Below are 25605 nucleotides of genomic sequence, written 5' to 3'. Positions count from 1 at the left end.
AGAGATCCTTTTTCTCTTCCCTTTGGTTTTGTTAACACTGTAAGTCTTTATCAACCATTTCCACCAGGGGGCAGGGAGGGAGGGAGACAGGTAAAGCAATGAGAATGATTTCTTCTGTCAGTTCCTTCTTATCTTAAAGAATGTAGTTTTAAAAAAAATTGAACTAGAAGATATGGTCATGAGTTTAATGCTTATGGTACTAGCCATGTAACTTTGGTGTCTGAATCCTTCCCACTGTTCTGTATGTTCATTGGGAGGGATGGGAGGAGGAAGGGAAGTAAATCTTCATGAATTAGAGATTGCATTTGAAATGGAAGCAAATTCAATCCCTATTATTTGGGAAAAATTGAGAGTCAAGTTAGGAAGACCAATCGCCTAAACCAATTTTGGGGTGAGGTGCCTGGACAGACTCATAAATGGAAAAACAGAAAGAATCAAATTCTAAGAGAGAGAGAGTCCAAAATGCTCATGCCAAGAGAAGGCAGGCAGGGAAGGAAAGACTAAGGCTCATGTGGTCAGCCACTAGATGTTATTGTATGTGTTTGATGTTGAGTCCTCTTAAAGAATGGAGTATGTCAGTGATGAGTTGGAGCTGGCTTGAACTGACTGGTAAGACTTTCAGCAATCTTGAGAGCCAGCTATTAAAAATTAAATTATATGAACTTACAGTAAACTCAATGATATTAAAGATAAATATATTGAATGCTCAAAACTCACCCCTTCCTATTTAATTACATTTTGTTATTATATATGTTCTTGAGATTATTTACATCTAGTGTATCTAATATTGGAAATACTATATAATGTGCTACTGCATATCTCTTCCAAACTGCTTTCAGTGGTGTTACGTTGGTAGCTTGAAGTCAGCCATAGTAGGACTGTTTACACCATGGAAGTCAGCAAATGCTACAGATTAGTGCTTGATTTTTTTTTTGTTTTATTAATTGCCTTGATTTAAGAAAGTGATAGAGAAAATATTAATGCTACATATTAGAACTGGAAGTCTGTCAAAGCTACTACATTGTAAAGGGCACAGAAAATTAAAAACTATTATCTGATTCAATAAAAAAGATTCATTTATAAATTGACAAACAGAAGGCAACATATATCTTTGTTTTTTCACTTTCGTCTTATTAACATATGAAAATATTAACCAACATTTATCCTGGAACTACATCTATTTGCCAAGCCATAGGTTGGCTATGGATTTAAGATTTTGGCAAAAATCAATGAAAGCATTCTGTGAGAACCAAGTAGCTATGTGGAATATACAATACAGAATGATGTCTATTTTAATATTATTTGTAAATTGTAGGCTACAAATCCTTCATATCAGTAAAATTTATAACAAACTTGGTAGGTATATATGCCTATATATTTACCTAGGTATATATTCATACCAGTTAAATATTCATCTTGTTTCATTTTAGTTAATTCTCAAAGCAGATGAAAATATCTTTCATGATACTCTAGAGAGAGGATGAGATTAAGTCATATATGTGAAAGTTCTTCATACATGGTTAAGTGCTATACAAATAAAAATTGAGATTATGATTAGGGAAATTAAAGCACCGTTTTTCTTCTATCCAGACTTTTTAAAAAGGCTTTAAATGGAAAGAATCCATACTCTTTGAAATAAAGACTCATTAGGGAAGAAAGTTGCTTTATTGGGCTAGTAAAGTTGTGTCAATTTTATCAGTCTCCGATATTTTTCTTCCTTATTTTTATGGCCTTTTATCCTAAACTAAAAAATGGATCATTTAGAATGGTTATTTCTGTTTCTATCTGAATTGAAACCATTATGGTTTCCCAATATCCACAGCTGAGAACAGGAAGCTTTGAGTGTAATTTGAAAAAAAAAAAAAAAGAAAAGAAAAAAAGAACTCTGAAGCATCATAGGGAAATGAGGTAAGCAGACTATAATTACTAAAATTGAAATTTGGCTGAAATGACAAGTTCAAAATGCTCTTGGCTCTTAAATAATTAAAAGTGTCCATTACTTACCTCATTGACATAGGAACTGACTCAGAGGAAACAATATCATTTGTTCAGTGGTGCCACTTGATTGACTTGGCAGGATTGAATGACAGGATCAAGTCATCTCTGCTTAGTTTTCACCATTTGTTCAGATTAAAGTATGAAATAATGTCTCATCTGTTCATAGAGCTGAACATGACTCCAGTAAAAATAAGAGGTGGTGACAGGGGTCTAATTACAATTAGAGCATTTTTTCTTACAACTTTATGACTTTGGTTTATAAAGTATAGATTAGTGGTGCTCAGCCTAGGTTTCTCATTGGAATCATTGGTATAAAAAATATTGAATACTGATACATGCAGCTGAGATATTCATTTGGTTGCTATGAAGTGGGGCCTGGGTATTGGTATTTTTTAAAAGCACCTCACATAATTTTAATGTTCAGATGAATTGAGACCCACTGGCTGGAATCAGGATGTTTTCCTTTATTAGGCACTTCTCCAGATATCAGGCTCATTAAACATAAACATAAGTCAAAGCTTGTATCCATAATGTTGGTTATCTTGTCAAAGACTCAGGCTGCAATGATTTTTTTCCTCACCCTTGTACAAAACGATAATTCTCATGTAAAAATAGAGCTTAAGTAACATTGAAAAGTGAATAAATGCTACCATAAAGTTAATATTTTGAAGATAAGAAAAGCCAGTTATAACCTACCTTTTACCGCAAATGTTTAAAAATTGTCAATCATCAGTTAGTGTAATAAAGATCACCTTTATCCTTAGACTAGTCTTGGACTCCTCCTTTCTAATCACTCTGGATCCTATCTTAAACCCAAGTCCTTCTTGGAACATAACTCTCCACACTGGAGTAAAAATTCCTGTAGCGTCTCCAGGGTTGTTGGCAGCTTTCCTCCGGCCCAGAGATAGGCAGTCCATTTACCCAGGTATGGCTGTCAGAAGTATTTGAAGGCATGGCCTGAGGTATCTTTCTGGACTTATTAAGGTGTCCTTGCCGTTTGACACTTAAGTTATTTTTACCAGAAAGCAGGAATATAACTATTACAAACACCTACATCACCTCCACGCTGCAGCTTGAAACATACAGCTGCTTTCACTGACATTTGTTCGTTAATTCAGCAGTATATTAGAGTCCATACTATATAAAATACATATCTAAAGTTTTCTCTGCTTGATGCTTCTACGTTGTTATGATCGTATACATATGTAAATGGTTTTGTGTATTTGAAATTATTTATATCACAATATTAAACCCTCATAGCAGTCCTGTGAGCTTACCAAGTGCCAGAGAGGTTGCATTACTTGCCTTAGATGTTGTGTCATGTGATATGTAGTGGTTGTGCCAATGGACAATCTCGAGGAGGATCGTTATAGCCTCCTCAATATTCTTCATCGGAGCTCCCAAAGCCACTTCAGTCCATTCTCCAATGGAAACCAGTGAGCTTAACATCACTTAGCATAACCAGTGAGTTAAACACTACCAAGTCCTGTAAATGTTGCTTCTACAAGCTTGTAATTCTGATGCTCCTTCCCTGTAGCCTCCACTACAAAAATCCTGGAGCCTCCACTGTTGACACAGTACTATATTCTGTTGAAGTAGATGACATCATTTCTGAGTGATCACTGCTTCATTTTTACTGCAATGAACCAGAAGTCGTAAAAGCCACCTTCCTAAGGTCACAGAATTAAGTTCAGTTGTAAGTATTTTATGTCTAATTTTGAATATCTTTGAAAGAAATTTAAAGCTACTCAGTACATTTGGGAAAATGTATCTAGGATGTCTATCTTCCTCTTTTTTGTTAAAAGATTGGGGAGATGACGGGATTGTACAAAGAAGACAGATTCTGGAGTCTGACAGCTCTTTTCCTGGATGTGATCTCTTCCCATTTTCTGTGTCTAAATCCTGCTTGTCTTTCAGGTATCAATTTAAATACCTGATACTCAGCAAAGCCTTTCCTAGGTTTCCAGTTAGATACGCTTATTATAGTCTCTACTTATTAAAGACTCATTTATGGCCGAGTGGCTCGGTTGGTTAAGAGTTTGCTTAAGAGCTCGAGCTCTGAGCAACAGGTCACTGGTTCGATTCCCACATGGGCCAGTGAGCTTCGCCCAAGCTGCGCCTGAGCTGAGCTGCCAACAGGTGGGAGGATGGCTCAGCTGGTGAGGGAGCACTTGCTCCTAATGACAAGATTGCCTGTTCCGTGGTGGCTACGCCCACCCGCAGTTGGGACTAAACTTGCCAGCTTGAGCTGAGCTGCCGCCCAGATGTCTCAGTGAATAGAGCGAGTGCTCTCAACAGCAAGGTTGCCGGTTTGACTCCCACATGAAAAATAAATAAATAAATAAATACTCATTTATTTAATTTTTACCTTCTATGTTAGGAATTAACTCTGTGATGAGAGAATGTCTGTTTTATTAACTGCTCTATCTACCACTAGCACCAAGCATAGTACCTGGCACCTAGTGTGCATTTAAAGAATAGCTGCTGAATGAATGAATGAATGAATGAATGAATGAATGATGTAATGAATGACATAATCATCTCAAACATGATGTGTTTGTTATATATTATACACTGAAACAAGTATTTGATATGCATTATCTTATCTAATCTTCACAACATCAGTTTTATTATTTCCCTGTATTATCTATGAGAATACAAGAGTACAAAATGGCAGAGGCAAGATTAGACCCAGGTCTGCCTATGTCTAAAGCCCAAGTTCGCCTGCAACATCCCATAAGAGACTAGAGTGAAAATACATTATAATACATGATTAAAACAAAAGGTGTTAAATGTCATTTTGTTTAGAGTAATGTTTGTTCCAAATGAGTAGGTGCTGGTAAGATACTTACTAGATACGACACTGACATACTATAGAGTTTTTCTTGTTTCACCAGATGATAAATGTGTTTGAGTCTTAGCTTTACCACTGATAGCTGCATGATTCATGGAAGGAGGGGGCTGGTTCAATAATTATCTTTCTTCAAAGGATGAAATACAAAACACAATGTTGTTTTCTAAAATTCTTACAAGTTTTTTTCCTTTATCCTTATAACTGCTTAAAATTGGTGACTATCCTAAATTGGTGACTTGTTAGTAAGTAGAGTTAATTTACTGGTTGTTTCAAAACTTTTTTGGCTTTGCAGATAGCGCCAGGAAACTGAATTTAGATTTCTAAATCATGGCTTAAGATATAAGAAAGATGACTCTTGACTACAGTATAGTCATGAAGGCAGAGTCCACATTTGCCCAGAGGCAAGGCAGTATTCTCCACTGATTGTGCTTAAAGGTATATTTAACTATAAAGCAGGTCGTTTGGCATATTTATGCCTTGCTTTGCTGACACTTTCATCTCACATAGAATACAGGAGGCAACAGGGAACAGTTTTCTGGAATCTAATTCTGACCAATAAAGGGAAAGAATTGGCAAAATTGGAGAAAAATAACTATTTATTCCTAGAATCCATGCTGTCAGGAAGGGAATGATTGGACAGAGTAACTGTATACCTTTAAACTTTGAGAAGGCAAATTAAAAAAAAAAAAGATGTGAGTGTCAAGAGTGTAATTCTGGCTGTATATTCATAAGTGATCAAATGAAGGAAGAAAAGAAGATTGTATCTTATAATTCAGTATAGGTCAGGTAAGGTTTAAGGGGACCTATAGAACAAAAGACACTTCACCAAAGATAGAATGATTGGTATTAGAAAGGCTAAATTAAGAAATGATCGGTGGCTTATGAAAATAACAAGGGCATCGAAGAAGTCCTTTGGAAACATGTTCAGATAAGAAGATGAAAGAAAAAGATGGGCCCACTGCTTGCAGCCAATGACATTAAGTCAAGGGATGGTGAGGCAGAAAAGCAGATATGCTCAGTCCTGATTTCCTTAAATGTCCTTTGTAAAGAAATTTTGAAACATGAAGAAAACTTTGTGAGGGTAAAGGAAGTACAATTTAAAACAAGAAACAATAGGAGAGACCCCTGCTACAGTAAGAGAGTACAAGATTGCTTTCTGAAAAGTATTGTACTCTAAGTTACTAGGAAAAGTTGCTGTATAAACACCTTTAAGAAAATAGGAAATTGAACACTGGAAATGTGCAGATGTTTCTCATTTTGCAAATGGGAAGAAGTGAAATCAATAAGCTATACAAGGGATATTTAAATCTATGCCTGAAAAATTTCTAAGATCTACTGATGAAAGTTTGAGAGCCAAGTAAAAGAAGTTATAAGATGTTGACACAGTATGAGTTCACTCAGACTGTCTTATTAGACCAATTCCTTTCTTTCTCATGGCTGCTGGACTTACCACTCTATCCTCTATGGTCCAAAAGTGCATTGTCTATTCTCTGTCTGCTCTTTTCCCACTGAGGTGCCGCCCTCGTGAAAGTACACCTTTCAAGAGGTGACCTTTTGAAAGTCTACTTCCTACACTTACCATATTTCCCCATGTATAAGATGCCCTCATGTATAAGACGCACCTTAACTTGGGGGCCTAGGTTTGGGGGGACTTGAAGCTTGAAGCTTATATTACTTGTGTTGTGCAGGATATCCTGCTATAAAAATATTCAATAATTTATCCATTTTCATGTTGATGGACTTTTGACTTAACCCTAAATGTTGAGGCTATTACAAGCAGAGCTTCCAGAAACATAAATATGTTCAAGGGTACCATTGTCCAATAGATTGCCGTGATGGAAATCTTGATATTTGTGCAATGCAATACAGTAGCCACTAGCCACATTTGGATATTGAGCACTTTATTTGTGGATAATGCAACCAAGGAACTGAATTTTAAATTTAAAAAATTAATTAATTTAAATGTAAATAGCTACATGTAACTAGTGGTAACTGTATCAGACAGTGCAATTCTAGGGTGTATACCTAAGAATGGAATTGCTGGGGCATGAGTCATGTATATATTTAACTTTTATGGATGTTGCCAAACTGTTTTCCAAAGTGGTTTTAAGAATTTACTCCACCAGCAGTTTATATGAGTTCCTGTTGACCCACATTCTCATCAATTCTTGGCATTGTCAGACTGTTTAATTGCAGCTATACTAGTGGGTGATCAGTGGTCTCTTATTGTTATTTTAATTGATATTTCCAGATTATTAATGATGCGGTGTACCTTCATGTATATTTATTTGAATTCCCTCTTTGTGGAGTACCAGTTTAAATCTTTTACTATACACTACTGGGTTATCTGTCATTTTCTTATTAATTTATTGATGTTCTTTATAAATTATATATTCTACATCCAAGTCCTTTCTTGATTATACATTTTTCATATGTTCACACAAAGGAAGTTTTAAAAAATATTTAAACCCCAATCTTACTCCAGACCAATTAAATCAGAATTTTTGCGGGTGGGGCTTGGGCATTTTTAAAGTTTCCCCAGGTGATATTAATCTTCCTATGTAAGGTGAATAGATTAGAATTTAATGCAAGAAGTGATTTGCTCACCGTAAACTGTTCTCTGAAGCAGTTATGGTAGTGGATATAACTGTCTCTGGAGTCAGATGGCCTGAGTTTACTCCCAGGCTCTGACAGACTTTAGGCTTAGCTTCTTTATGCTCCAGTTGTTTTGTTTTGTTTTTTCATTTGTGAAATTGGGTAATGTTATCTACCAGATAGCCTTTTGTGAATACTAAATGATCAATTATATGTAAAGTGTTTAGAACTATGTGTGACACATAGCAAATGCTCAGTAAGTATCAGTCATCATCATCATCATCATCATCATCATCATCACCATCATAAGATTAAATTTAGATGCCTTACAAAGTAGTAGAAGCCAGTATCTTCCTTAATGAGAAAACATCAATATCCATCATTAAGATAAGGAACAAGGCAAGGATGTCCAGTCTCTTCCACTATTAAGCATTGTTCTAGAGGTATTAGCCAATAAAACCAAACAAGAGAAATTAAACAGAGGCATACGAATTGATAAAGAAGAAGTAAAACTATTTCTATTTGTTGATGATATGATAGTATATCTAGAAAACCCTAATCAATGATAATCAATGATTTTATTTAAAAAAAATAATTCAGTAGTGTAGCATATATAATATTAACAGATGGAAATTAATATCCTAAATATACACAAACAATGACCAGTTAGAGGACATAATGGCAGAGAAGACCTCATTTACAATGAAAATCAAGAAGACTGAATACTTATGAATCAATTTAACAAAAATGTGTAGAACTTATTGGAAGGAAACTTTAAAATCTTTCAGGAGAAAGATACAAGAGTAGATTAGAACAAATGGAAAGACATTCCCTGTTCTTGGATAGGACAACTCAATGCTAGAAAGTTGTCAATTCCCTCTGAGCTAATTTGTAAATTTAACACAGTCCTTATGAAGCTTTTTTTATGGAGTTAGACAAGTGGAAAGTAAATTTGATATGAGAAAGCAACATGCAAGAATAGTGAGAAAAACAATGAAAAAGAAAAAAAAATGGGGGAAAGCAGCCCTACCAGACATTAAAACTCACTATAATAGCCTTTCTAATTAAAACAGTGAGACGCTAGTGCATAATAGGCAAATAGTGGAATAGAATATAAAGCCCAGAAATAGACCCAAAGAAATATGGAAATGTAGTATACAATAAAAATGGTATCTCAAAACACTGTGGGCAATAATTGACTTTTAAATAAATGATGTTTTTTTAATAAATGATGGGTAACCATTTGGGAAAAAGATAAAACTGTATTCATATCTTATACCAAATACAAAAATACAATTCAAGTGGATCTGGCCTCTGCATGTAAAATTGAAACCAGAAGTACTAGAAGAAAACAGTGAATTTCATTTTAAACTGGCTTTCTAATAACTATGACTCAAAATTCAGAGTCAATTAAAGAAAAGATGGATAGTTTTTACTTAAACAAATTACAAAAAAATGCATGCTAGGAAAACAAGAAAATGAAACAAAACAAAACAAACAAACAAACACCATAAGCAAAGTTAAAGGACAATCGACGAAGTAGGAAAAAATATTTGCAATATATATCATAAAGGAGTAATATCCCTAACATATAAAGAATTCTTAAAAAATTGAGGGATAAAGGGACAAAACCCCAATAGAAAAATGGGAGAAAGATAAGAATAATTTATTAAAAATAAAAATATGAAAAAGGCTCTTAAACATGAAAACTATTGAAACTCACTTATAATTATATAAATGTAATTTAAAGCAGCTCTGGGATATCATTTCTATCCTATCAGACTGGCAAAATGATAAAGTGTGATACTTCATGCCTGAGATGGTGGAAAAGGACCCTCTGTTATACGTTACTGGTGGGGGTGCAAACTGGAGGGGAATTTATCAATCCTTGACAAAACTACACTTACATTTTGACCCAGAAATTGTAATTCTAGGAATTTACCCTGAAGATACACCTCCAACAATATGGAAATACATATGCATAAGGTTATTCACAGCAATAATGTTTTTAACTGTAAAAACAAAGGCCCATATCAGAGAGTGGATGAATTAACTATGGTGTATCCACACTGTAGATTATTATGCAGCTATAAAAAACAATGAGGAAGTTCTCTTTGAAGTGATATGGAGTGATTTCTAGGATATAATGTTTAGTGAAAAAAGCAAAATGCAAAGTAGTATATGTAAGAAAGAAGGAGATATAGGAAGATATACGCATATCTGCTCATTTGTGCAAAAAGATATAAGGAAGGTTAAAACAGAAACTGTGAGTTTGGTTACTTACAAAGGATAGGTGGGAACAGGGAGGAAAGAATGGGAAAATGGGAACAAGGAAGAAAAAATGAGGGAGGAATGTCTATCTTTTATGTAGCTCTGACTCTTGGAAACAGCAATGTTTTACATGCTTGAACATAAATAATCAAAATTAAAAAGAATACGGGAGGAACTAAAAATGTAATACAAAATGTATGGAATGGAAATGAAAAGAACTAACTTAAGTAAATGTGGAAGGTTGTATTTTGTTATAAACTGTAAGAGTAAAGATAAAAAGAACTGTATGTGACTATTATACTCTAGTTCATATTTTTCCCCCCACAGGGATGTGAGTTAGCAATTCTAAAACTACTTTTGTGCATACTAGCACTGAGCAAATCATATATTGGTGAAGATGAGAGCCAGTTTCACACTGTCAGAAAAATAAGTAACAAATAAGAAAAGGGAAAGGCGTGAATGAACCTTGTGGTATTTGATTGGACTTGGAGGTATCAGTATAAGTATATAGTTTTAAACTATTGATACAGAGAAATGGATGTAGAAATATAGATATGTACATGAGCATACATATATGTATTTCCTAGATCTGTCCAATGATAAGGCCTGGAAGCAAGACACCCAAGCAGCAATGAGCTTGCACCCAGATGTTGGCTTCTAAATGCCATTCTCCAGTAAAAGGACCCAGAACCCCTTGGAAAAATGGTTGATTCTAGAACTGGCTCAAGGAAAATATGAAATGAGGATGGAATATCTTGTTCTGCTAGAAACTAAGGAAGTGATAAAACAAACAAACAAACAAACAAACAAACAAACAAACAAACAAAATGAGGATAGCATGTTGAATGGATACAGGCATCAATCTGATGTAGCTCCCAATGGCCTAATCCAGCACAACTGCAGTAACAAAATAAATAGTAGTAGTGTAGTTTATAACTTATAGATGAAAAGAAATGAGTCCATGCTGATATAAATAAATAAGTAAATGGAGAAGAAATAACTTCCAATAATATAGAAGGAATGATAAAAATGGAAAATCACCATTGCATAATAATTGTTGCAGTCAAGATTCATTAATTAATGCCAAAATTAATGAGCAAGAGTATGATATAAACCATTTTGCATAGTCTGAAAATGTCTCCCCACAAGATGGTTATAAATTACAAAGGGGAAAGTCGTAACTTTACATGGAGGAATTTGGCAGACATCACCTTTATAGAGTGATCAAAGTTTATATAATAACCATCATAAGATATATCAACACCATGTAACTTTTGATACGATGTGCTGGGAAGGGTGAACATCACTTCTGTGATATTCTTGCCCAAAATGCCTAACTTCAATTTAATCAATAGAAAATATAAGACAATTACAAATTGAAGGATATTCCAGAAACAAAACAAAATAAAACAAGCTGGCCAGAGGTCTTCGAAGTGTCAAAGTCACATAAGACAAGGAAAGGCTGAAGAACTGCTGTAGACTGCAGGAGACTGAGGAGACATGACAACATGTGCAATGTGGGATCAAGGATTAGATTCTGGGCCAGAGAGACAACATCAACGGGACAACTGGCAAATGTGAAGTAAGACCTGTAAATGAATCACTAATTTCCTGATAGTTACATTATTGTCCTGTAACATGTTAACATTTGTGGGAGCTGGATGAAGGATATATTAGAATTCTTTGTACTATTTTTAAAACTTTTGTAAATCTAAAATTAGTTCTCAATAAAAAGCTTTAAAAATATATTTAAAACTATAGTGAGTTTCCAGGCATTTGAGCTCAAGTAAAAAAATAATCACTCAACAGGAGGTTGCGGAAGAGATTCAAGCCATAACTAAGTTCTATACGTAGGCTTTAAGGTCTTCTTATACTTAAACTATGAGGTTTTTTTTTTTTTAAAGAATGTTAACAAAATTATTAGCTTAAAAGATGAATTATAGTGTTCCTCACAAGCTTTGATCTGAGGCTAATCCCCTTTAATAATCCCCTTGAAAGTGAACAGTTAGACAGTTCAATTTTACTTCATTTCTGCAAAGGATGCATGCTGTGAGGTTCACAAAGTGTGTTATGACATATTTGAATTCATTTGTATTTCATTTCCCTTAGCTTCATCTTCCAAGGCTTTAAATACTTGTGAACAAATTTACATTCGTGGATGAGTTTTTCGCTGTACTTCAAATGGCCATATCATATATCATATATTCACACGTAGGACTCTAACAATTTAAATCAGGTGAAAATTATACTTGTAAGTGGAAAAAAGCAGGTTTCAAAATAGTACATGCAATATGACCCATTTTGTCAAAAGTAAAAATATATGTAAAGGAAAGAGCCTGAAGTTATATTTTTATGATAAAATATAAGCAGTGGTTGACTCTGGATGATTGGAATTACGTATTTTTTCTTTGCTAATCAGGAATTTCTAAATTTTCTACAATAATTATATTAATTTATAATCATAAAACAATAAAGGTTATAAATGTCTTTAAAAAGAAAGCAGTATAACAATTTTTCAGGTCTCCGAACAATGAGTAATGAACAAACCACTCCAGACAAAAGGCTGTAGCCAAATGTAAAATTTCTGTACTCCTGACAGCCATTTGTATTAGGATGAGTGCCTTGAGGCTACAAATGTGGTGAGTGAATTTTTCTCCCATGGTCACTTCAGTTAAAAATCACTCAGCAAACAGGTTTAAGCATTTGCAAGATTACAATGTCACAGGAAACACATCATATGTCTAATTTAATGTTTTAATAGTTTTTTTTTTAAATGAAAAGAGAAGATGCATAGTTGTTTAGGGGAAGAAATATATGCATTATTTTTTTTCCTAGTCTTATTTCACTTTTGGGGGCATATATTAAAGAATTAGTTTACCCTTGCTCTTTAAACTAGTATCCATCTCCTAGTGATTAGACCCTAAACACTATTTCTTAAATTTGCATCTGAATCAACTGTGGGATCCTGTTTCTATAGGCCTGATATGGGACTTTCTTAGAAATACAGAATCTTGGCGCTTACCTCAGAGCTATCTACTCAATCACAATCTGCATTTTAACAAGATCTCCGTTTGACTTATTTGCACATTGATCTAAAGAATCCAACACAGTCTAGTTTAACTTTTGGATTCCATAGGTTTCTATGAAAATTACTTAAAGAAATAATATTTTTTAAAGGTTATAGAAGTCAACGTTGCTGCTGAACTCTTACCAAACAACACAACTTTGATTTGTAAAACTATTTTTAGATAGCTAAAACATTTCCCTTAAAATGAAAATAAAACTTCTTTGATTCTCAGGTGACTTTATAGTTCTTGGCTTATTCTACTTTATGCTAAGTGGTTTGTGTGGCTAGTCAAATGAAATCACTTCCCCTTTCTTTGTCTCTCATTTGAGGATTGTTTCAGAATCTGTTGTTCTATAAACTACTGACATAGTGGAAGACCTTTCACCTTTTAGATGCTATGATGATAGGGCTTAAATGGGATTAAGTGGCGTAGTTGCAGCATATCTTTGTTTCTGATTTATAATAATGAATGAGTTTCTAGAGCTGTAAAACACTACATTAAAAGAAAAGAGAATAGAACCCATGGGCAATTCAATGAATTAGAATTAAAAGAGAAAATTATAAAAAAAAAATAGGGTGATTACCCACAAGTCAGTAAATTATTTTAGAAATCCAATTTTTTTATTCATAGATGGCAAAACTTTTGGAATCTGGAAAAATCATTATTTAATTTGAAGACCAGTCATATTATGCATGGCTACTACATTAAAACTTTGTAACTGAAGAGCTCTGACATTTCTGACTATTTTTTTCTGAATATTTTAATAGTGAGCTGCTGGGCATTCTACCTACTGGGGGTCCAAAAATAAGTGATTGTGTGGCTAAGTTTAACACTGAATTTCAATTTTACAAACACTCTTAACTCTGCTAAATTTTATTAAGTCACATTAAAATCTGCCGAAGCCATTCTACTACCATGTTCATTGCACTTTAACCTTGATCTGGCACTCTCACTCCTACCAGGATTTCTGACAAGATATACTAAGAATTTGTTCACTAACATAAACTCTAATAAAAAAGTTAAGCAATGTGTATTATAAAACTAAAGTAGGGCTCACTATATTTTAAATCAAACCTGCTGTTTTTAAGCCTAAGAACAAAGAGCACACACTTCAATGTAGTCCCATTAGACATGATCTGATAAACTGAGCTACATATTTGAAAGTACAACGATTGAAAATCAAGAGATGGTGTTTTCATAGAGTTACTGCAGTATCTACAGTTAAATGAGGGCTAGCCGAGTGGCTCAGGTGATTAAGAGCTCGCTCAAGAGTGTGAGCTCTGAGCAACAGAGTTTTGAGTCCCAGCCCGAGCTGAGCTGCCGCTGAGCTGCCAACAGGTGGCAGGATGGCTCAGCTTAAAACAAAAACAAAAACAAAAACAAAAACAAAAAACAGTTGAATGAACCAGTATAAGATATATGAATTAACATTGCTTTCAGAGCAAAACAGGACTTAGAAGAAAAGGATGAAATGAAAGTGCTTTCCACGTTACCATCTACTCCCATGACATATCTGCTAGTAAAGAATAGAGTATGACTTAAAACCTGTTTTTGGTCATAGAAAAAAGTTGTCATAAGCTTCTCAAGCCTAAGTGTATTTTGGTTATAATGTGAATCTTAAAATCCACAGGCAGTTTTGCAAAGGGAAAATCATATCATAACATCAGCCTGTGGCCTAAGGATTTCTTACTGTTGTTTTAAAATTCACGATAGCACTTCATTTAATTTCAATTAGTCTCCGAAAATAAAAATTTTACCTTTCCTGAATAGTATATTATCTATTTTACCACGAATCATTTTTTCACAACTACCATTTTAGATCAGTTCCCTGAATTACTTGCTCTTCACAGGTATTAAAATATTAATACTTAATAAGCAACTTTTTGTAGTTAAAAGATATCTGGATTGATCAGAGTTTTGTGCTTTTTATATATCATTTTATTTTTTGATTTACAGAGGTTTGTGGGTAAGTTGTACTTCTTTATTTTCATAGAACTGTATACTTAAATGTAAACAGTGTCTGATCCTTTCGTGTGTTTCCAAGTGTAGTTAATTGATTTTGCTCTCCAAACTATAACCAAGACATTTAAATAAGGGCTATAAGTTGCGATATTTTAGATAATAATTCCCAATGTTTTGACAAAATATATGGGAAAACAGTCATTTAAAATAAGTTTCCATGGGAAAAAAGCAAGTCCCGGAAGACTAGGTACAGTAGGATACCATCTTTAGAAAGCGCAAAATTAACAATATATTGTGGTAGAAGCATGTTCATTTGTGATAAAACAAAACAAAAAAACATGAGCAAGATTCAAAATAGCTGTAATCCCTAAGGGAAAAGCATGAGGATGGGATAGGGCAGTGAGTAGCACACTTGGTAGTTGCAAGTTATCAAGATGCACGCACACACACACACACACACACACACGCTTCATCATGAATAGTAACAATTTTTAAGTGCGAGAAAGCCAAGAGGTTTAGATTATTCAGGAACAAATTAGTGATGAAATTGTAGCGATTACCCTCTTAGGTAGGGTACCATATAGTTATAAAAATACAGAGCATTTTGTCCTATCAATAATACACTTTTCACTGTATTTTTCAATTTATGGCAAATAACTTAGTGATGTTTTTCTGAGATACCTAATCACTAAAGATATGAATAATTACTTTAAATACTACATTGTATATTTTGTTTTATTATCCAATTTACTTTTAAAATGGTGATATCAGAGTAAGACCAGTAGTTTTAATCAATAAGAATAAAGGAAATCTCAGATTATCCTGCTCATATTCATATTTATAATTGCTGTTATATGGTCATATAATGAGTGCATTATTTCTAGTAGATATTTCTAGAATTATTTGGTTTTTGTTCCAGAGACTAGGTGCGAGTGCACTTTGATTTCCATTAAATCATGTAGAAAAAGGTTTCTCTTCCTAGTAAATCAATAGTGTGGAAAACAAGGGCAAATTTAATTACCAGATATGAGAGTTTAGAGGAAAGAGCAATCTCATATCAATATCACACTATAATTTCAATGAAATAAGAAGCTTCCTTCATTCTAGGCAGGCTGGAATCTAGGCGAGAATGGGATGAGATTAAGGTGCACATTCTTTCATGTTTATAAAACATTATAAAACCATTCTTTGATCTTTAAAGGGAGGAACATTCATCATGGCTTAAAAAGGCTCTCACTTGAGTGTATTCTGGAATAGATCTTTTTTTTTTTTCTCCTTGCTGAGTACCAGAAGGACTAGTTCTAGCAAGATTAACAGGCATCCTGTCTAGTATAGTTGCAGCAGGACGATCCTCCTCACCACTAGCTGTATAAATATTTGTCATCATGTTAAAAAAAAGAAAACAACTTCTCTTGGGGACTTGTGGAGTACTCTTTGGGTGAAGGAAAAATAAAACCTACAAGTTAACTAATTTGAAACAAGTTCTGAGGGTCTAGTCTGAATTTACACAGATTACTTGAATTGAAAATAGAATTTCCTACTCTTCTCAAAGAGCTTATTTAACTGGGCCAATGCCAAAGCAAAGATTTTGAATAAAAATGTAGAATTAATTAAAAAATTAAAAAGTCCTTCAAAAGGCACCTCGAAATAAAATTTAGTATTATGGAAATTAATTGAGGCAAGGCTAATTAGCTTAGACTTGATTGAATGAAATAAGTAACTGATAGCTTTCTCATGCCTGTCATATTTGGTCTCATTTTTAATTTTACAGGAAGAATAATCTTTACTGTACCTGACGAGGGGTTCTTTCTGATCTACTCCTATACCATTCCCAGTCTGAAAGGTCTGGCTTCTGACTCTCCTCATGAGAAAGCCTTCTTTCTGGTCCTTCCAAAAAGGCAGTTTCTTCATAGTGAATATCACCTTCTGTTTTTTTAAGGAGCAGTGGATCAATGCCCTTTTCATTATGATAATCCTGTTTAGCCTCTGTCATATCAGTACTCGTGCATTTGTTGATGCCTTTTAGCATGGAGCTGTCCAGAGAGGGCGTAGTGCTGATTTCCACTTTTATGGCATTGAAGATATTATGAGTGTCTAGAGAGTCTTTTGTAGTTTTGCACTCATAGTTCATGAGGTTATGAAAGGATGTAGAATTTTCATCATCATCATCATAGTAATCTTCATGTGCTATTTTATAAATTCCATAACTTCGTTCAAAGGATAGATTGAATTCAAAGGCTCTCCTCTTGGCTAAAAAAAATAAAAAAAAAATTCCATGGTTAAGAAGGTAGATATAAACAACAGTTGAATATATACATTGTAAATAAAATTATGAAAGTGCATTCAACAAATTTCTATGAATTTAAAAGCTGTCTTCATTTACTTCTTGTCTGTTATGCAAAGCAATTATGCCTCACAAATTCAAGTCATCTTCTCACTCTGGGCTTGATTTTTCTCACTTGCACAATGAAGGGCTTGAAATATGTACAAACCCAAGAACCCTGAAGTCTTTAAAGTAGATTTATATAATAAAAATTTAACCATAAGTTAGAAAACTCTCATTTACAGTTTTAGTTTTAGCTTTTTTAGTGTACCAATTATCTGTACAATTTTTATGTAGGGATAAAATATGTTGTTTATAAATTTTATTTTGGTAGAAATTAATTGTTAAGTAGCTCTTAATATTATGTGAGTTGTTCATCTGAGAATATCATCAACAGATATAACTGCTTTATATTTTCTGATGTATAATAGTCCTGACATTTATGTTTATAAATGACTACATTAAAAATTAGACACTGATGCAATACAGTTTTGAAACTTTTTAAAATAACAGGTAAATTATTGATAAAAATAAATTTGGAGTGAATTGTAAAAAAATGAATAGATTTATATTTCTGTGAACTGAAACACTTTAAAACATGTTGCAAATCTGACTAACTACAAGATAAGTTAAGCAGCGGGCCGGCCGAGTGGCGCAATGGTTAAGAACTGGCCTGGGACACCAGAGGGCCCCGGTTTGGATCCCACATATGAGGGCCAGTGAGACTGCCCTCTACACCTAAGATGCTGAACAACAGCTCAACCTGGAACTGGGCTGCCATGAGTCGCCTGTGACGGCGTAGGCTGCAGCCCCTGTGGCAATGGGATGCCATGGGCTACCGTATGTAGCCAGCAGCCAGCGTGAGCGGCCGTCCAGAAGCTGGCGACTGATCTGACTCGCCTGGGAAGAGCGTAATGATGGTGCCAGTGTGGGCCAGTGAAGCGACGTCTTCCACAACTAGACTGAAGAACAAAACGACAGCAACTTGTCTGTCCCCCTTCCCCCAATTCCCCAGCACTGTTCCCATCCCCCCAATTCCTCAATAAAAATCTTAAAAAAAAAAAAAAGATGAGTTAAGCAGGAATGCATAAAACTTTGTATGGCTTAAATCAGGTGAAATATAATGGTATCCTAAATCTAGGACTGCTAGTTGGTGGGTATGGTACAAAATCTTAGTAGAATAACAAGTGAGAATGTGACAGAAAATGATACATTTAAAAAATGTAAATGTCATTAAATAGTAGATAATTTTTGTATATTAAGAATGAAGTTCTATCAAGATGGTAGACAAAATGCAATTTAATGTTTTGGTTTTCATCTTCCAAAACATGGCTCATTTAAAAAAAAAAGTTCTACTTGGATAGTTCTGTGTTTTATAGAAGACATTGAGCTATCTTACTGTCATTCACATGGTAATTTTATTACTAGAATTTCCCCAGAACTGAAGACTTACAAACCAATTCTACTTACTAAAAAATAGAATTTATAGATATAATTCATTATTTGAGTGAAAACATTTGTTGTTTGAGTCAGAACATAAGAATTTCTATTCAAGGAAAATAGAAAAATAAAAGCAAATGTAAATATTTTATACACTGTCTCATTTATAGTTCTACTTATTTTTTCTAGTAGTATAGTCCAGTGAAATTAAATTAGAATTTTTGGCTTACTTTACCAGTATGAAGGCTGAAGGAACTAAAAGGATGTTTTATTATTGGTAGGTTTCCCTTTTCTCTAAAAACAATATAAAGTGACAGTCTATTTAGGGACATTAAGCAAACTGTCATAGAGTCCCAATTTTATCATGTAACACAATAAAATTTATGTCTGTGGCTACATATTTTATTAGCTGAATATTATAACTATGAAATATACGAAGCAAAAATAACTATTGTTTTTGAAGGAATGTTCAAATTTTGTCAATGGAAAATCAGGCTCCATGCCATGAGGTGCAAGACACTCTGAGATAGGCTATGAGAAGAAAGTGGAATTGCGATAGACCATGGGGAAATAGAACATACTGGGGCCAAGTTATGCACATAGTCCATATCACTTAACACAGCAACAACCCTACATAATAAAAAGCTTATTGGTTCTACTTAACAGCTGAGAAGACTGAGGCTGATAGAGGAAACGTACCTAAGTTTACTTACCTACCAAATAGATATGAATTTAAAGCTAACCGATTCCAGATTTGGAGCCTTTAACCTCTCTGTGAAATTGCTTTACTGCTAATCAGATGCATGAGAGAAATATGTTAACAGAAGTAGAATGTCTAAGATGTGCTGTCTGTAAATTAGGCCAGCATGTTAATTATGATGTTAATGGGCAAGTATGTTAATTATGAAGTGTAACCAATAGAAACATTACTTGTTAGTGACTTTCCATAACACTAAAAGTAAATTCTGAATGAGGTAACTAATGCAGGTAATAGGTTATAACAATATAACACAGTTAACAGTGTTTGACTAATAACTTACAAGAAACTTAAAGACCATCAGAACACAGTTAGGGTCATTTGAAATCTATACTACAATTATGAAAAAGAAATATAATGTTGTATCTATTCTGGAAAAAAACCCATACATAAAACATGATTAGCTCTAGTCTTTTGCTTTAGTTATATCTTGCTAATTAACTTAGACATAAGTAATTATATCAGCTTATGAAAATAAATAATTCTTCAAGGTAATATGTCACAAGATATGCTGATTTTGTAAAAAAATAAAAGAAAACTGAGAATCTGATTTTTATATAAAATATTTTATTTTAACTAATTAAAAAAAATCATGTCATGCAAACAAAATGAGTGAAAGCCATAGCCAATTCATATGCCTGACACCTGAGACCTCTCTATTAAAACCATTTTTTTTAAAGATTTTTATTGGGGAATTGGGGGATGGGAACAGCGCTGGGGAATTGGGGGGAAGGGGAACAGACAAGTTGCTGTCCTTTTGTTCTTCATTCTAGTTGTGGAGGACGTTGCTTCACTGGCCCAAGTTGGCACCATCATTGCGCTCTTCCCAGGTGAGGCAGATCAAGTCGCCGGCTTCTGGACAGCCACTCACTGCGGCTGCTGGCCACTCACACTGGCTGCTGGCTACACACGGTAGCCCATGGCAACCCACTGCAGCAGGGGCTGCAGCCTACACCATCACCGAGGACTCACAGCAGCCCAGCTCCAGGTTGAGCTGTTGTTCAGCATCTTAGGTGTAGAGGGCAGTCTCACTGGCCCTCATATGTGGGATCCGAACCGGGGTCCTCTGGCATCCCAAGCCAGCTCTTAACCAACGCGCCACTCTGCCGGCCCTAAAACCATTTTTTAACAATTGTCTTGAGACACTAGAAATACAAATTATTGTTGGAAACAGAAGATAATTATTATTTCTGCAACTTAATTTTCATTACTGACATTCTTTTTCTGGTTGCATGTGTCTCAGTTTTGATTCAGTGAAGCTGAGATGTAGAATTATATTTACGTCTGCAAAATGAACCTGGTAAATATGAGTTAGAAAAAATATTTTCCCTTTATTGCTTCTGGAGTTCACTGATAAAGAATATAAAAGGAGGATCTTAGTTTGTTAAGGAGAAAAAGCTTAAACGTGAACCTGGAGCCACACTCCCAAAGAATCAAAGGACTATAACTGATCAAGCACCTGTGTACCTGAAGATGAGCCATCTTTAGAGTTTCAAATTTCTGTTGTTGTGTCATCCTACCAATAGGAAAATTTAAGGGGGCAGGGGTCCTCATAAAGTGAAAACACATCATTCTTATCAAAGAATGTTCCTATGTCAGAACATGAGATCTTAAAAGAGAATGGAGTCCTTTGAACTATAAGCATTTAAACTAATGTTTCTCCCCATATTTTATTTTTGAAGCCATGCCTCTTTTTAAATGCTATATATTTCAATACCTTCCCTGACTTTTAAAACTACAAATAAGAGAAATGGTAATTTTAGAGGATACATATTATTTTGACCTTGACAAGCATGGTTTTAATTTCAAACATGAGACGTGAATGTGATTGTTGATTCTGTTAGCCTGCCATGGGCTCTTCTATCTTGGCAGTACACGATTAGAGTACTTTCTAGGCCATTTACTATGATAGGTCTGTTGCATTGCTTTATTTTCAGCTTGATATGGGTGTCCATTACCTCTTAAAATGACTGCCCTAAATGACTTCACTAAGACTTCATTTTCGCTGGCACTAGACTCTGTCTCTTTCAGGTTCTTCAATACTGTAATACAGGGCTGGTTCACTAATTTAGTGGCAAAAGGTTAACATTTGATAAAATGTTAGAACTTTCAGTCTTGTAAATGATTTTTATATGCTCTATGTTCTTCTGTGTGGCTGCCAAAAGATTCATTATTAATTTTCTCTGTCACTGTTGCTCTGGATATTAATCTCCATAAGCACATAATTGTTTTAAGTTCTATGGTTATTATATTTAAGACATTTGGCATTGATTAACAATAAAACTTTATGACATCCTTAACACTAAAAAAAATCTTCTGGTCATTTCAAAAATATTTAGACATACTAAATTTTAAGTGTTAATACATAGAAAATTATTAATACCAGTCCATGACTGTATGTAAACGGTTATGGTTATAAAAAAAAATCCTGTTGCATAATTGATTGCAGAATATACTTTAGTATTATCCAGTTTTTACACTCCTGAAATAGTCTGATGTGAACTGTTTTTATTTACCCTTTCTTCTCTTGTAAAGAATAATATACTTCCTTATTCTGAACAAAGAACAATTAATGGAACAGTTAATTCAGTGTACAATCATGCATTCTTAGATTTATTAGATGGTAGGGCATTCTATCTTTTGTCTGGAATGACTAAATAATATCCCTTTCCTTCCTGGAAGAGTAAAAATGTACAGGTCTTCACTCAACTTTTCCTGTTTCAGTATGGGAATAATGACATTCTAGTGAGTTTTATAATTGACCGACTACCATTCTGGGTATACTCGGTAGAACATAGTTTTTTGTTTGTTTGTTTGTTTTGCTTTGTTCTGTTTTTCTTTTTTGTAAATAGCATGACTAGATTCATATAAGACCTACAGTGACAAACTCTGTCACCTTTGTCTTTCTTAAAATTCAGGTGTCTGGGGGCAGGGGCAAGTTGTTTTGTGTGTATATGTAGGTGGTTTCTAAAGGCAGAGACATACACTTAAAATTTGTTTGGGTACTGTTTTCAGGCACTGTGCTTGCTTTCTCTGAAAACTCCAAAACCCTGGAAGAATACAAGCAGCAAAATAATGAAAATGCTTCTCTGTGCCATTCCATTCGATAATAATGGGCTGATAATATAATGAATTTTTAACTCTTCAGAGAGTTCATTAGAGTTGGAAGATGGATTTATTTTCAACTCTGGGCTAAGAGCTATGGTGGATAGAATGCCTAAGGGCCACTGTTGACTTCATACTGTTTTAAATAAATTTTCTCTTCCCTTCTTACTTAAAATAATTATTCAGCATACAAGCACTTCACAGAGTTGTTTTGAACCTGCCTCATTTAAAACTTCCTTCCAACACCAAGCTAAGAATCGTTTCACATTATAATTTCTTCCCTATATTTACCACTGACATTTGTCCTTGAACTCTTCCGGACTCAGGCAGGTTTCTCAGTAGACTGTATGCAAATTGCTCTAGCAGCCGCCCTGAGGACTTACTTTTTTGGCCGTCAGATGCCACTGCACAAGCCTCCTGCGTGCAGTTGATGATGCAGCCACAGGGAAAGTGGGTCCAGCGTTTCGACAACACAAACACTGGGGTCACCGTGGTGGCCAGGAGGGTTAGCAGAAAGCTGAGTGTCTCGAAGGGAAGGCTCTGAAACCCCACCACATGCTGGACCACCATGTGGATCTGCAAAGTCAGAGAGCTTCAGACATTTTCCAGCATCACACTTTCCACCTCCTCAGGCATTTCCCTCCAAGCATGCTGTCCCAGCCCCTGTCTCCACTCCCCTCTGCTGCCTGAGAGCCAGAGCTCTGCTTCTGGGCTGGCACCTCGGCTTTGGTAGTGGACTACTGGGGTCCCTTGGGAGGAGGCCCACTGCTCCAGACATACAGAACTTTGAGGTTTTCCACTCTTCAGGGCCTGATCTGTGCCTGTTGCCAGCTTAAGTCTCCCCCCAGGGAAGCAGGGTCCTCAATGTAGGGGACGTTACCAGGAAAACGGGCAGGTGCCTGTGAAATCTGAACCTGGCACCCCCAAATAGCCCTTTGTCACATCCCTGGACCCCCAACTCCGTCCCAGCATGCCTGTCATGGCAGGGCGCCACCCTGCCTCCGCTCCACGAGGTTCCCTCGTGGAAGCTTGAACAAAAGCCAGCTTTGTCCCCACTTTCACTCTCTGCTGCTGATGGAGCGTCTCTTTTCCTGCTGGGAAAGCAAGGGCTTTGCATCGTTGCAGGCAGGAATGGAGCAGAGAGAAGGGGGTTAGTAACAGAAGGTTGCGGGGTGGGGAGCGCAAGCACCCTTTTCATAACTACCTCATTTTCCGAATACTCCCAGTTATTGCTCCGAGAGAAAAGAACATCCTGGGCCAGGACAGATCTAGGAAAACTAAATCTCTATCGCCCGAAAGCGCTCCCCGCCTCCGCTCGTTTTGAAAGGAGACGCACTTAGCAGAGGCTTCTCTGCCAATTAGCACTACCCGTAACTGCCTTCCTACAAGTGCTTCCCTAAAACCGTGCGAGGTACATTGGGAAGCGGACTTCACTGCGTGTCTCCTGGGGACTCTCCAAACCAGGGACGCCGGTCCCGCACGCACACTGTCTGGCACACACACCCGCGCACCGTAAGCAACTGCGCTTTTACCATCATGGGCAGCCAAAGGATGACTTTCGTCAGCGCTAGGATCAGAGAGAAGCGCTTCTGCGCTACGCTCACGGTGAAACTCCTGGTGCCATAAAGGGTCCCCCGGTTCTCACGCCTGCAGGCTCCGGCCCTCACGGACTGACCCGGCCCAGACACAGTGTCCGAGCTTGGGGAGCACCCCGCAGAGCAACGCAGGGCAGGGCGCAGAGCATCATCTGGACACAGGGAGAGCACTCTCTCCCCAGTTGGAGGGGTCCCGGGAGTGGAAGCTCCGCGGGAAATCTCCTGGTAGTTGGCATAGAGTCTCGGCGGCTCCTCCGAACACAGCAGCTGGTGAGTAAGCGGCACTGAGAGGCCGGCGAGGAGTCCGAAGGCCGAAGTGTACACAGCGAAGAGGAGCAGCACGTAGGAGCTGGAGCAGTCCGCCAGGCAGCCCCAGGGCGTGCGCACGAAGGCGCCCCAGCCACACAGCGGGAGCGCCGAGAGCAGCAGGCTGGCTACCCACACGGTCAGCGCCACGCCAAGCACCTGGCCGGATCTTCTAGGGGCTGCCTGGCTCCCTACAGTCCTGTGCATCGTGTAAAAGTTGTAGGAGACTAGGAGCGTCGCCTTCAAGTTGCTTGAGAGGCCCTGGCACAAATATAGTAAGGCAGAGGTGGTGCACAGAGGCTGGACATAGCCGGGGACCTCGTTTGGCCACTGCAAAAACAGGAAGATGGTCACCGAGAGGACGCTCATGAGATCATCCCCAGACCAGGAAGCCACAAGCATGGACACAACAGTTCTGTGCTGCATTTTCAGCAGGGAAACTAGTGAGTAAACGCTGCCTGCCAGGGCTGCAAGAGTTAGTAAGCATGTCAGGCAAAAAACGTAGATATTCAGCGCTCCCGGCGGGCTTACAAGGTCTGTCGAATTATGAGTTTGTTTCCATAGGCTAGAGTCATTTGTTGATGAATTACTGAGAAATACGGACATTTTCCTTGGTCAATACTCAATTTCCCTTTCAAGCGAGCCTGTAAATATTCTCAAAATAAAGCGTGGCTGCTAGTTGCAAATCAGATCTCATTTTCTCCCACCAAGTTTCCCTCTAGAGGTTCCCCGGTCAGTCCAGCAGGAAACGGTCGGGCATGTCTCCTTTAGATCTGACTCAACCCATATTTAAAAATCGGGCTCCATTTCAAGCATCAACAAGAATCTTTTCAACATTGCAATTAAAAATCAAATAAACCGGAAGCTCCTTCCTGAAACCATCAAGTTTCAGGCATGAAAGCAAAAACTCCTCAGGTAGGGTGAAAAACAATGCTGTCTGGATCCTTTGGGGTCCTTCTTATGGAGCAAAGCAGCTTGTAGCTTCAGGTACAACTCTATTCACGTTTTAAGAGCAGTAAAATGATGTGTTTGTTTCCAGAGCTGGAGTCAAAGGCAGAGAGCTTATCAGGTGGGTTTCAGCTTTGTTGGTTCAGAGGGAGACAGAGACAGAGGGAGAATGAGAGTGAATGAGAGACCCCAGAGCTCAGCTCCCCTTCTGAACCGCTGTGTTCTTCAATCAGCCTGTGATCCGCGGAGCTGCAGGGAGGAGGAGTCAGCTCCAAGCAGGAGAAAAGCAGGAACAAAAGGGAGGGGAGTTCAGTGTGGGAGCGAAATGATGCACATTTTCTCAGCCTGCCTCATTTGAGACAAGAAACAAGGTCCTTGCTAAG

General features: G+C 36.5%; 1 protein-coding gene across 2 annotated transcripts in view; it reads right to left on the bottom strand.

Annotated features, from left to right (window-relative positions):
- Nucleotides 1–25366, bottom strand: part of GPR149 (G protein-coupled receptor 149) — a 58658-nt gene extending 33292 nt beyond the window's left edge. Inside the window, exons 1-3 of one of the 2 annotated variants that reach the window (XM_019626762.1) lie at nt 23885–25366; nt 22757–22949; nt 16541–16998 (exon numbers count right to left, since the gene is read on the bottom strand). In XM_019626762.1, the coding sequence (XP_019482307.1) occupies nt 16541–16998; nt 22757–22949; nt 23885–24880 (1647 nt within the window). In that variant the 5' untranslated portion in view covers nt 24881–25366. The remainder of the gene's footprint in view (nt 1–16540; nt 16999–22756; nt 22950–23884) is intronic. The other variant, XM_019626770.1, reaches the window with a different exon arrangement.
- Between the last annotated feature and the right edge of the window lie 239 nt (nt 25367–25605).

Source organism: Hipposideros armiger, unplaced genomic scaffold, assembly GCF_001890085.2.
Source record: "Hipposideros armiger isolate ML-2016 unplaced genomic scaffold, ASM189008v1 scaffold_16, whole genome shotgun sequence".
In the NCBI taxonomy this organism is placed as follows: domain Eukaryota; kingdom Metazoa; phylum Chordata; class Mammalia; order Chiroptera; family Hipposideridae; genus Hipposideros; species Hipposideros armiger.
Note: the sequence above shows the minus strand (reverse complement) of the source record. Positions and strands in the feature narration are given on the sequence as shown.